The sequence below is a fragment of the Coregonus lavaretus genome (assembly GCF_964263955.1).
Source record: "Coregonus lavaretus genome assembly, chromosome: 24".
NCBI classification, from domain to species: Eukaryota; Metazoa; Chordata; class Actinopteri; order Salmoniformes; family Salmonidae; genus Coregonus; species Coregonus lavaretus.
The window spans coordinates 32,056,058-32,070,247 of NC_140011.1; the positions used below are offsets into that span (position 1 = coordinate 32,056,058).

A 14,190-nucleotide genomic window follows, 5' to 3' on the forward strand; every position below is an offset into this window, starting at 1 on the left:
GAGAGAGAGAGAGAGAGGGAGAGAGAGAGAGAGAGAGAGAGAGAGAGAGAGAGAGAGAGAGAGAGAGAGAGAGAGAGAGAGAGAGAGAGAGAGAGAGAGAGAGAGAGAGAGAGAGGGAGAGAGAGAGAGAGAGAGAGAGAGAGAGAGAGAGAGAGAGAGAGAGAGAGAGAGAGAGAGAGAGAGAGAGAGAGAGAGAGAGAGAGAGAGAGAGAGAGAGAGAGAGAGAGAGAGAATGAATGAGAAGGGGGGAGAGGGGGGCAAGAGAGAGCAAGATAATATTTGTTGTTTATTCATAATGTGATGGGTGGTTGGGGGGGCTCTGTCAGTGTACATGTAGCATAGGAATATTCCTTGAGCATACCTGGCAAAATGGCAAACCTGACCCGTCTGAAAGACAGTCAGTGGGCTAATCTGTTACCTCCCCACTCTGCTCATCTAATTTAGTTGTCATGGAAACAGCTGGTCCACATCTGTGAGGTCTAAGCGGCCTAATCTGTCAAGAGTTTTACCAACACACACTCACACACACACTCACAGTGTAGGATCCTGAATCAGTGTGGGGGGAGCTGGGAACGGAGGAGAAACAGGAGGATGTAGGAAGTATGCAGATCCGGTGGAACAGAGGGCAAGAGGTCATGTTGAAGTGGCACAACCTATGGGAACAACTGTGTATCCCACAGTTCCAGGGGTCTTTCTGTTACTACTCATAAAGTAGACTAACAGAGCTGGCAGATAGATATCACTAGCAACTGGTAGGCATATACAGGGGCATTGGACAAGAGGTGACCATGCAAGAGCAATCCACTTAGACCATACCATTAAGGGCACCAATGAGAAAATAACAGAAAATAAAAGCCTCTCCCTAGTTACTTGGCAGTGTTAATCTTACAGAGCTGAACCGAAAAAAGACACGTACACACACAACGCAGAGGTAGAGAGGAGCTCACTGCTCGTATCAGTTAGTGAAGCCCTGATTGAGTTCAGTCTCCTCTTTACCTCTCAGCTTCACACAAACACAAAAATATACTATATAAAATAGACTTTATTACTATGTTTAAAAAAGAAAAAGGCAGTAACTAGGGAGGAAATGTAAGAAAGAGAGAGAACCACAGCACTAGCTAAACGCTCACTCTATCTTGTGTGTTGGGAATGTTAAGATGGTTTTTCATTACATTTCTAGGAATGTTCACTTCAGTTTTACAGCAACTCTGAATCTGTCTATGAAGCTGGCACCCATGGGCCAAGTTAGTCCCGTTCTCTAGATCATCTTTTTTCTACTACTGTGTGTCCATGCCAATTGCTTCATCCATCTTAATAATTGTAACTTCACTTTCAAATAAGGCTGAGTTGTCTGTGTATGTGCACATCAATAGGTGAGGTTTTGCTGCATGAGGTTCTATCTCGGCCGGTCATTCTGTTGACCAGTCAGACAGCGCCATCAAAAACAAAGTTCTTTGTGCATTTCACACCGCCTACCTCTTTTCAGTCAGCCACCCCCTACACAAAATAAAGAGTGTATGGGAATGTTTTGACCATTAATGTGATATATTTTGATCAGAGACTAAGGCTTCACTGTGTCATTGTGATTACTTAGTGTGTGTTAGTCATGACACCTCTGTAGGATTGGTGCATTGTCACAGCAACTTTATGTAATTTTATGTTGCTGAAATGAACAAATTAAACAGGTTAAAATGATGATCCACCAAACCAAAACTATTATGCCCTCCTTTCTATCAATATTGTTATTTTCCCCACTCTGGCTTGTTAGATTGATATCTGCGATAATATTTACGATAACTTTATACAGGTTATCTATTTTCAGTTTTTGAAAGATACTTACACATACATGTGCTACACTGACAGCATTTGTACTAGACTGCCATGAAGGAATGTTCTCGAAATAAGACACTAAGTAAAATAAAAAAAACATCTCCAGACATTGGTACAATTCTAATGGCAGTTTAAAAAGAGAAGGTATATGACTGGGAAAAGATAGACAGGGAAACATGAACAGAAAAAAAACAGAAATGGTGAAAGGATTCTAAAGAGACAGTACGGCTAAATGGTATAGGAGAGAGAGAGAAAGAGAGAGAGAGAGAGAAGCAAAAGATGGGAGAAGAGGATGGGAATATTGATGAAGTACCTCAGTTAAAGGAGACTATGTCACTGTGCAAAGATGCACCTATACTCTGTGTGAGCCAGAGCAAGACAGAGAAATCCAGAGACAGGCAGAGAACAGTAAGAGAGAACGTGCAAAATATACACACTCTGATTAATAGGCAGTAGTTCAAATCTGAAGCATAAGTCAAATTAATTAAAAAAAATAAAAAAATACAAAACGCACACCCACACACAACCTACAAAAACATTATATCAGAATAAAACTCTACAAAGAACTCTACATATTTCTGGAATATAACAATTATCACCAGGGTCATCATTTTCCTTTCTGTTGTCATCGGTAACAATCACAACAAGTATTGGGTTCTGAGTATGAACGACAGATTAGAAAAGCAGGTAAGTATTTACAATGGAGGCGGGGCCACAGATTTACAGGACGAAGATTGACAGGAGTCCAGAGGTGAGGCGGTGGAAGCAGGGGCTGAGGGGGTCAGGGGGTTCAGGGCAGGGTCATATTGAGACTATTTGGGAGCAATTTAATAAATTAATCGTCAGTGGATAATTTTCTCATCAATTTAAAGGATTTTCTGTTGCAAGGGAGCGGGCAGTCTTGACTGCAGACTGGGGTAGGAGCCACTCATCTTAGGTGCTGAAGTAGACTGGCGAGAGAGAGAATTAGAGAGACAGAGAGCAAAAGAGAGAGAGAGAGAGAGAGAGAGCGAGAGAGAGAGGGGGTGAGAAAAAATATACTATTGAAGCAGAGAGTATATCTTCATTCAAACTGCCATGGCAGGGAGAGTGTGGGTGTGACCCTTACCGATGATGACAATGAGGACAATCGCACATATCAGTCCCAGGATAATCATCATCTGAAGGAAGCAGAGTTGGACATGGAGAGGCAGTAAATCAGGGGTGATGGAACATGAGGTCAATCACGAGGTATACTTCAAGCCTCAAAGGGAACTACTATTATCATAAATAAATGTTGACCAAAGGACAATCTATCACAGTCTATTACCTTGGCATTCTTCCACCAGTACTTGTTCTTGAGTTTTGCAGCGCTGGTCTCAAACTGTGAGGCTCCAGCCTGCAGGGCATCAGCCCGATCATCCAGCTCTGACAGCTTCTGATCACGCTCCAGAACCTTATCCACGTTTACACGCATGATATCCACCACCTGGGGAGGGCAGACACATGGGCCGAAAACATACAGGGTGAATCACTCAATCATCTCAGACTGAGTGGCTGTGTGTGCTCCACAGTGTTACATACAGTAATGTATTGTTTACATTAGTGTGTTGGACACGCATTCATCCAGTCCATGTCAGCTTGTGACTATTCACAACATGTGAGCAACGTTATGATATTTCTGTGGGTCAGTATGTGCGTAATACAAGGTGAGTGTGTCTGCATGTTACTCACCTCATCCACCTGAGCCTGTGTCTGCTGCAGGCGGCGGTTGCTAGTGAGGTTGGGAGGGGGCGCCGCTCCATCTGCGGGGGGGGCGCCGGCAGCTGCTGGGGCAGACCTGCCAATCAAACACAACTCGTCAGTCAGTCTATTCACCTTCAATGATGTAAGAATGGTCATGTAGTAATGCATGCATCTACTAAATAGTCAAACCAATCCCTTTGGTACATAGAAGTAAAATAAGTTACTATCAAATCATGGCTGCTTGGAATTATCCACCATCACAGTACTCACTGAGGCAGAATCTCAACGTTATAGGTTTGTATCAAGTCAACAGCTTGACTGGATGATGGGAAAAAGAGGCAGAATACCTCTCTTTAATGAGCCTCAGCAACAGGCTGAATGGTTTACAACTACTGAACAGTAACACCAAACACCAGGATCCAAGGGCCTAGATAAAATGATCCACTAAGCATGAAATACAATGATACGAATCAGCTGTGCTTACGGACCTTTCCACTGCATTCATAACACCAACTACTGAAATACATTCAGTGAGGTTCTGAATTAATGAATCCAAACCATCGCATTCTCTGTCCTAAGAAGGCATCTACATCTGAAAGCTGAATAAAAAGCTGAATAAATTGATAAATGATGCTCTCTCTCTCTAATTACAGACAGGAATCAAATGTTTTTACAACCAAGACGATAGAAAAATAGAAAGAAAGCTAATCATAATGACTGGCTGGCATACTATCTGTCCTAACGGCATCTTCCTAAAGGAAACATGAAGATGACCCATATATTTTGCCTGTCATGTCCAGCAGACATACCAACCTGACCTACAAGCCTCAGCTGGGCATTTTTAGGGCTGTTCTAAGGGGAAACGAATGGACGACAATCATACATCCTGAAGCAATTACCACAAGTCTGGTCCTATCAATCTATTCTGCCCATGTATTCTGACCATCTACAACTGTGTACAATAACTCATTACTTCTCACCAAATGATATGAATGTGGCATTCTTTATTTTCATTATGAGCTCACTGCAGTTGTTCTTTTTTCAAAACCTTGACTATTTGATCATATAGTTCCAAATGTAGGCTAGATTAAAGTCTTTGAAAAAATGGAATGGCACTGGAAAGGCCCAAAATATTATGAGAATGCCAGGTAGTCCTTCCTCTGTGTGCTCCCTTTGCTCTGTTTCAGTCCTGCTAAAGCTGTGTTAGTAACTCACTATGTGACCATGGAGCTGAGCTGTGTTAGTAACTCACTATGTGACCATGGAGCTGAGCTGTGTTAGTAACTCACTATGTGGACCATGGAGCTGAGCTGTGTTAGTAACTCACTATGTGACCATGGAGCTGAGCTGTGTTAGTAACTCACTATGTGGACCATGGAGCTGAGCTGTGTTAGTAACTCACTATGTGGACCATGGAGCTGAGCTGTGTTAGTAACTCACTATGTGGACCATGGAGCTGAGCTGTGTTAGTAACTCACTATGTGGACCATGGAGCTGAGCTGTGTTAGTAACTCACTGTGTGACCATGGAGCTGAACTGTGTTAGTAACTCACTATGTGGACCATGGAGCTGAACTGTGTTAGTAACTCACTATGTGGACCATGGAGCTGAGCTGTGTTAGTAACTCACTATGTGGACCATGGAGCTGAGCTGTGTTAGTAACTCACTATGTGACCATGGAGCTGAGCTGTGTTAGTAACTCAGCGTTTATTGAGTCTCGCCAGTATTTCCAGCACCCACATAGAGCAATAGTTGTGTAACTGTAACTGCACCCTCAATCAGGGGTCAAACACTGTACTATAAATGGCTTTAGGAAAGTACTAGTGTTCATAATAACTCTACCTGTATGTGAGAGTGAGTATCAAACTGAAATTGTTATTTAATTTGAAGTCTCTGTAGCCTTTTCATTATTGTATCATCATAGGGGTATCATAGGGGTATCATAGGGATAAGTGGGTAGTAATTAATGCACAGCATTGAGTATGAACCACTTTCAATCTTGTTTCTCAACTACATCTGGAGGCTGCTTCCTGTCTGTAGTGACCCACTTTCTCCACCAGAGTGAGACAAAACTCAGTATAAAGGTAACCTTTAAGGCCGTCACACACAGCTAATAATGTGGCTACAAATCCTTCTGTACACTCTCGATGTTTTCGTTTGCCTGGCTTATCAGTCCAAAGCAAGCCCTGTCTGGAAACACTTGTGTCATTTTGCCACATTAATCATTATGCTACCCAAATCTTATGTGTTTTACTGGGAGCCTCCATTATGTTAGTGATGTCATTAGTGAGGTCGCTCGTGTTCTTTCTCATCTCGTTTACAACAATTATATTTTTAGAGGCCAAATCCTGCCCAGGCTCTTTCACCTTCCCCGCGGAAGAGGCCATCGTCATTGCGCCGCGAGGAAAAGTAAGATGAACGATGGACGAGGACGGTTATTGGCAACTCACCCTGTGTGTTTTGTACATCATTCCCCACATTGCCTACAACAACCATTGTTTTCTCAGGGCCTCAAGATAAAAGGAGAGGGTGGATTGTGTGCACTGTGACGGGGAACATATTGAAAGTGCACGACGAAATGGATTGTGTAAGCTATCCTCGGAAATAAGAGTAATGGAGTGTCGACAGCAGCCTTGGGGGGAACCCAGGGCAAGACCACACTGTAAAGGGGTTACCATGAATTTGACAGTAGCTTACAGGCAGCTAGGTGGCAATTAAAATTCTGTATTTCATATTAGAGTACACCTACTGTAATATAAATACAGTATCAAAGCAAGTACTGTGTAATGACACACAGTACAATACCGTAAATTTGACTGTATTATGCTGTAAAAAAGTAAATGCTACCGTGATTGGAATGAATGAATTTATTAATTCATTGAGGGGAGGGGTTTGTATTTCACAGTATTTTACTGTAATTACAAGGGATTGGTGCAAGCAGGTTTGCTGCTAGGTAAAGGGTTTACACATTACAGCATATTCATGACTATTTTGTGTTTTATGTCACTTGGACTCTAGAGGCCTTAACAAAGGCTTCCAAACTGGCAGCGACTACAGGGCAAAACAGACCAAAAGGACCTGGCAAAATGCTCAACCATTTAAGGTTCAAGACTTGCTGCCACTTCAATCTGTCCACTATTCTGTTTAAATTGATGGGACTCTATAACCAAATAGAAATTAAATTGGTACGGCATTCTCACTCGCGGATGCAACAAATATGCCTCCAAATATGTTAATGAGCCAGAATCAACAATACCATGCACCCGCTAGTGGTCAAAGGTTTTTAGCAGTCTAAAGATACAGTACGGTACTGTATACTGTGGTGTGCACAGTAACAATCGAAATAGAGTCATTTTCCCACAAGGCACCATAATTTCCAATATGCTGCAGTAAAAGGTTTCAGAGTTATTTTACTGATAATACCTAAAATTACCATATAAATTACAGTTTTTCGTTTACAGTGCAGGCCTAACTCACATTGGCAACGTCCTCAACCAACAGGGCGAAAGAAACGTCCCTTGTCAAGACAATCAGCCTATCAGCCAGTAACATTTTCATATTCCCTTTGAAAAACAGCTGTCATGCTCTGCTTGATCATAATACAGACACACACATGACAATTAGCCTTTTGCTATTAATAGGCAACTACATTAACTAGTAGGCCTAACTACCCGTATTTCTTCACTGCTTTATGGGCTTTATATGACCGATTGACATAAACATTCTGATGAAGCATTTACAAATCGTCTATCATCCATTACGAGACAGCGCTCACACACACCATAGCCACAAAAACTGTGGACTCTAGCCTGCAAGTCTGTTTCAGCACTGTTGGAAAAAACAGCGACAGGCAGCGCTGTCCAGTTCTGAAAATGAGGATTGGCACGGGCGTTGAATGGTCCCCAACATTTCTCCCATTGCAGTTAGCATAAGGAGAGGTGGTTTCATATTTGTAGAAAAGTTGAGGATGGTCCTGAGTTTCGTCTGAAAGCGATGTCACCACCAATTTATCGCGGGCGTTACAGTGAGGAAATAGGATAAATGCATAATCAATGGTATGGCTACATGTGTTTATCAACAGCATGTTGAAGATGTAACACTAACATTTGTTGCCTGGCTTCAACGAGATGTACCGGTAGTCTGTTTCAACAGCTTGTTTGTATGCACGAATCGACAGAGAAAAGACTAACACGGCCATCTTCCCTGGCAGTGAAACACCTGCGTCCTATAGCCTAGCAGTCGCAAAAAAACACACACAAAAAAACACGACTGAACATAGTAGGCCTATAGCTTGTCAAGGAAAGGAGTGGAAAACGCCCACATCCCCAGTGTACCCTTGACTCCTCAAATAAAATACTTTAAAAATTGCCCGTCCTCGCGTGACAATCGACAGATATGAACGTCAGTTACCCCGACCCCCACCGTTGGTTAGCAATATAAAAGGATAAGCCCACAAAATGGCTAATAATAGTTAATAATAGTCCAAGTCCATAATTACATCCAAGATAATATGGATGTATTGGTTCTCGAATAAGATGTTCAACGTGTTGAATGAAAGAAAACATGTTATTAGGTCAAAGTTGCTCATAATAAATGTATTTTGAGCAGTATCCATTCATTTGTCTAGAGAGGAATGGCAGAAATCCAAATCCAAATAACCAAATTAGAAATGTGAAGGTTTTCTACTTTCAATTCCAATTTCATTTTACAAATGGATATGGAGATAGCCTACAGACGAATACACGGACGTCAACCCATTCAAATCAAACCAGTCCAACCCGGAGAAAACGCGTGCATGTCCAATTCCAATTATTAAAAAAATTATATTTTAAATGTGAATAAATATAACTAATTATAAATAGCCAACGTGACTGAAATACGTTGTAAAGAAATATGGCTGACAACAGGGGCCAATGAGTAACCGTTATTCAACGCCTATGGAATAACCTATAGGCTAATGTTGGATATGCTATTTAACCTATGTGTGTTATAATGTATTGTCAGTAAATGTCGATAAATAAACATCAAATAGTAAATAAACACAATGATCATGGAATTATAGTGTTATTTAAGCCTGACGCACGATTCAAATGCCATATATGCCTTGGAGACAATTGTTAATTTAATTGGCTTTCTAAAAACATTTCTGAACAACAAATAGACTTACACCCTGCTACCCACCGACCACGGAAAGATACATTCACATTAGACAACAGGCAAACAAAGAAAATAAATGTCACAAGTAGGCTAGGCAACAGGGTGATACTCACATTTCCTATGATGGTTTATTAATGTACGCAAGTCCGACTGGAATGTAGGCTATTCGCCTAATAAGTGGCTATTGAGTGGGTTGCCTTCAGCGTTCTTTTTCCTCTCGCTCCCTCTCAGTCGATTCACTCTTTTGGCGTTTTCTATAGGAGGGAGTGATAATGTTTACCACCAATATGTGTTTATTCCCCCCTTGTAAATGTTCCCCTTTTCTCCGTTCGTGTGCTTCGCCAATATCGTTATATTATAACTGAGCTACCGCTAGACTCCTCTGTGCCACTACTGTAATGAACATGTAATAAACAGACACTTGGAGGGGAACGAAGATGGCTTGATGACGTCATTCGTCATCCTGGGAGCCGCAGGTTTAAAGGGGTGGTCAGCCAAAAGAATGAAAGACATATGGCAGTGTGCCCATATACGGTCAAGCCTTACCAGGGGTTGATCAGTTTTAAAATCCATAAAAATCATAATGGGGAGTAAGCTATGTCATTGAAAACCATATGCTATTAGTTGAAAAGGCAGAGTAGCCTATTGTCATATTGAGGGTGGAGACTCATTAAAGGTGGATGGAACGTCAACAAAATGGCGTTCCTTGTAAGGGGGTGAGGTGAAACTCCAGCCTCACATTGAAACCAGCAGGTTGATCCCGAGAATTGAGATGTAACTACCGTGGCGTCTACAGGTCGGATATGAACCTTCCAATGCCCGGCAACACTTGCATAGCCTACCAACCCAACATGGTAACACTAGTATTAGTCGTGCAAGAAAAACTCCTGGTAAAGAAAAAGCATACATGTAAAAAGTATACATCCAGACAAGTTAAACTGATTTATTCTATTGCACAGTTCAATAAAAGCAATTGAGAGCACAGTTCAAGAAAAATATCTGACAGCGGTGGGATTCGAACCCACGCCCCCGAAGAGACTGGAGCCTTAATCCAGCGCCTTAGACCGCTCGGCCACACTATCTCATTAACTATGAGAGCAATGTCAGAGTAATATAAAAGACACAACCCAACTCCAGACTGGTATATACAATGTAAATTATATTGATGATTGAGGGAAGTGTCCCAAATCTATAAACCATCACGCTGAAGCGAGCCTAATAGTCTGTGATAGATGTGATCCTCTTTTGAATGAAAGATATTAACAGGCGGAATCTCTATCCATATTAGGTCAATTACGTTGTCGTACCCGCACATGACTCGCCCACTCAAGTTTCCGGTCCCACTAGTTACCACAGCCACAAAGACAAGATTGTCTAGGCCCATATTGTAAAAATTCATGAATGTTTTTTGTTGTTACTTTTTGGTCTGATTTTAAGGTTAGGATTAGACATAAGGTTAGCAGTGTGGTTAAGGTTAGGGTTGAGGTTAGGGTTTGGGTTAGGTTTAAAATCAGATTTTAAGAAGAGAAATTGTAGAAATAGGCGGGAGTTATGACTTTGTGGCTGTAATAACTAGTGACGACCCCAGTTTCCTCAAATGGATAGCAAAACAAGTTTGGACACACCTACTCATTCAAGGATTCTTCTTTATTCTTTACTATTTTTTACATTGTAGAATAATAGTAAATATATTAAAACTATGAAATAACACATATGGAATCACGTAGTAACCCAACAAGTGTTAAACAAATCAAAATATATTTTATATTTGAGATTCTTCAAATAGCCACCCTTTGCCTTGATGACAGCTTTGCACACTCTCAACCAGCTTCATGAGGTAGTCACCTGGAATGCATTTCAATTAACAGGTGTGCCTTCTTAAAAGTTAATTTGTGGAATTTCTTTCCTTCTTAATGCGTTTGAGCCAATCAGTTGTGTTGTGACAAGGTGGGGGGGGGGGGGGGGGGTATACGCCAGGGTTGTGGGTTCGATTCCCATGGGGGACAAGTACGAATAACTACCGTTCAAAAGTTTGGGGGCACTTAGTAATGTCCTTGTTTTCGAAAGAAAACCACATTTTTGGTCCATTAAAATAACATCAAATTGATCAGAAATAAGAGGCAACTCCGGGATGCTATATCTCAGACTGGCCAATAAAAATAAAAGATTAAGATGGCCAGTCTGAGATATGGCTTTTTCTTTGCAACTCTGCCTAGAAGGTCAGCATCCCGGAGTTGCCTCTTCACTGTTGACGCTGGTGTTTTGCGGGTACTATTTAATGAAGCTGCCAGTTAAGGACCTGTGAGGCACCTGTTTCTCAAACTAGACACTCTAATGTATTTGTCCTCTTGCTCAGTTGTGCACCGGGGCCTCCCACTCCTCTTTCTATTCTGGTTAGAGCCAGTTTGCGCTGTTCTGTGAAGGGAGTAGTACACAGCGTTGTACGAGATCTTCCGTTTCTTGGCAATTTCTCGCATGGAATAGCCTTCATTTCTCAGAACAAGAATAGACTGACGAGTTTCAGAAGAAAGTTATTTGTTTCTGGCCATTTTGAGTCTGTAATCGAACCCACAATTGCTGATGCTCCAGATACTCAACTAGTCTCAAGAAGGCCAGTTTTATTGCTTCTTTAATCAGCACAGCAGTTTTCAGCTTTGCTAACATAATTGCAAAAGGGTTTTCTAATGATCAATTAACCTTTTAAAATGATAAATTTGGATTAGCAAACTCAACGTGCCATTGGAACACAGGACTGATGGTTGCTGATAATGGGCCTCTGTACGCCTATGTAGATATTCCATAAAAAATCAGCCGTTTCTAACTACAATAGCCATTTACAACATTAACAATGTCTACACTGTATTTCTAATCAATTTGATGTTATTTTAATGGACAAAAAATGGCTTTTCTTTAGAAAACAAGTACATTTCTAAGTGACCCCAAACTTTTGAACGGTAGTGTATACACTCACTACTGTCCTACTTATCCAGAGTGATTTACAGTAGTGAGTGGTTACATTTTTCAATTGGGTTCGATTCCCATGGGGGACAAGTACAAAAAATGTATGCACTCACTACTGGAATTGAACGCACAACCCTGGCATGACAATCCTGATGTTGCAAGCAGCATGCTCTAATAACTGAGCCACACTTCCTTTGAGCACAAACATTACATTAATGATGCCCTTTTGACGAAGTTAACAACAACTTTTTTATTTATGGGCCAAGTTAGCTAGCTGGAAAAAAGTGTGGCCAGATCACACAAACATTTATTGTTAGACGCTAATACTAACTACATCTTAATAGATTGGCAGTACATTTAACATACACTGCTATATTGTGTTTGAGTGACTAATGAAGACTCCAGATTGACGGATGCAGATGTGGATTGATCCAGGCAGATGAGGCCTGCTGCTGACAGTCAAGAATTTTGACAGGTTACCAGTATGGAGTATGGAGTTAGCTGCCAAAAGGTTGAACACACGTATCATTAGGATCGTAAGAAAATCCATACGTAAATTATTAGGATTGTAAGAAAAGCCATGCGTGAAACAAGAAACTTAAACATTAAATTAGATCTGTAAACGTACAAACCCTATGTTACGACTATGAATGAACATTTACACAATTCTTACTTTACGCCTCCCTTTACTCGGTTACAGACCTTTTTTATACGTACAAACTTTTGTCAGTAATGTGGCATCTGCAAAGGACATGAACCGAACATAGCTAGTCGAAGTTAGCTAGTCAATCAAGCAACTTTAGGCCAGATGTTAGAGTTGCTTTGCAGCTTCCAGTTTCATTTCCAAAATAAAAGTCTAGAGCTTGTTTTAGAACAGCATTCAAAAACGACTTTACACCAGTAGATGGCGTAGTATAGGCTTGGGCCTTCAGCAAATGATTTGTGTGAGAATGATAAAGACACAGAAGAGCCTTGTCTAGAATAACTGCCTGAGCTGCAAAATAGAAAGTAAATATGATTTAGGCTAGGCCTATTCCGATATGCCATGCTGTTGTGTGTTATTTAATGACCATATAATTGCATACATTTTTTTTATAGCTGTGTGGGGCTACTGTGGTGATCATTTAACCTAATGAATCACACCTTTTCCAGTATTTGGGAGCACATACTGTTGGCCTTATATTAGGCATTTTGACTGTTGTATTAGTGAATTCCACTCTGTATGTAGGCTTGTTATAGCCATTTGCGTTGCACAACCCCATCACGCAGAGGCTATATCCATATCAATAAATGAGACAAAACTAAATATTGATAGCCAAGGGGTCCCAAATGGTCAAGACTATCTATAGGCTATTCTTATTGCCAGATCTGTTTTCCCTATCAGCCACTGCATGTGCTTCTTCAACTATTTTGTTTAACATTTATTTAGAGGCTATATTTAGAGGCCTGTGAGCTAGGGTCTCTTTTTAATAAAACACAAAAAGAGTTCTAAAATTATTCCGCAAGACACCAGTACCCAAAATGATAGCCTAACTTGCAATGCCTACAAGTTGAAGGCCTATCGAACTTCGATAATTTTGAATTTACACATGGATTTCAATAGACAAATGGAATTTATTCTCTTTGATTTAGTTCCTATTGCAACTCAGACAAATGACTGAATGGACAACATACTGACTGACTGAACTGAATGAAGGATTCATTAAATGTTCAAATGAGGAGTTGTACGCATCATGCATGCTGTGCACTTTATTTGGCTAGTAGGCAAATGGGCCTACATTAGGGTATAATGACTCTATGGCTGCATGCCTCCAGAAGGGCATGGGGGGTGTTTTTCCGAAGGCACATTTACATTAACGTTTACATTACATTAACGTCATTTAGCAGACGCTCTTATCCAGAGCGACTTACAGGAGCAATTAGGGTTAAGTGCCTTGCTTAAGGGCACATCGACAGATTTTTCACCTAGTCGGCTCGGGGATTAGAATCAGCGACCTTTCGGTTACTGGCACAACGCTCTTACCCACTAAGCTACCTGCCGCCCCTAAGCTACCTGCCGCACATGGTGCTGTGGTGCTGCATGGAGATCACAAGCTCTTCAACTGGGCAGCAGTGTCGCGATGGAGGGAATAGCCTATACGGAGACGACCTAAGACCACTGCAACAGAGTTACTGTAAAGTGTGGGAATAAGCTTATTCCAGACATAGCCTACGTTTAACCTCTCCCTTGTTCATTTCAACGTCCATATGTACATGACCCAATTCATATAAATCATGTACAATTATAAAACATTAATATGCTTTGGCAAGATTTTGAGTGATTAAATAAATAACAAAATATTCTATAACAAAACTATTTTGAGTGGCAAAGACTCCAGTGGTCATGCATCATTCATAGATTCACCAAACATCTATTATTATTCTATGTTTCATTATTCCTGGCAGATACTAATGGTTATAATTGCAGACGGAGCCCAGAGAATGGGATGGTGCAATATTGAATCTGTCATATTTTGA

The 14,190-nt window shown here is 41.0% G+C and overlaps 1 protein-coding gene across 1 annotated transcript; it reads right to left on the minus strand.

The window, feature by feature from the left end:
* Positions 1–2,693: 2,693 nt before the first annotated feature.
* LOC311099350 (vesicle-associated membrane protein 1-like) lies at positions 2,694–3,723 on the minus strand (the record flags this gene model as incomplete). The annotated part of the gene is made up of 4 exons (XM_084140068.1): positions 2,694–2,780; positions 2,939–2,990; positions 3,140–3,298; positions 3,544–3,723. The coding sequence occupies 4 exons, from the start codon at positions 3,721–3,723 to the stop codon at positions 2,764–2,766; spliced, it is 408 nt and encodes a 135-aa protein (XP_083996194.1). The 3' UTR covers positions 2,694–2,763.
* Between the last annotated feature and the right edge of the window lie 10,467 nt (positions 3,724–14,190).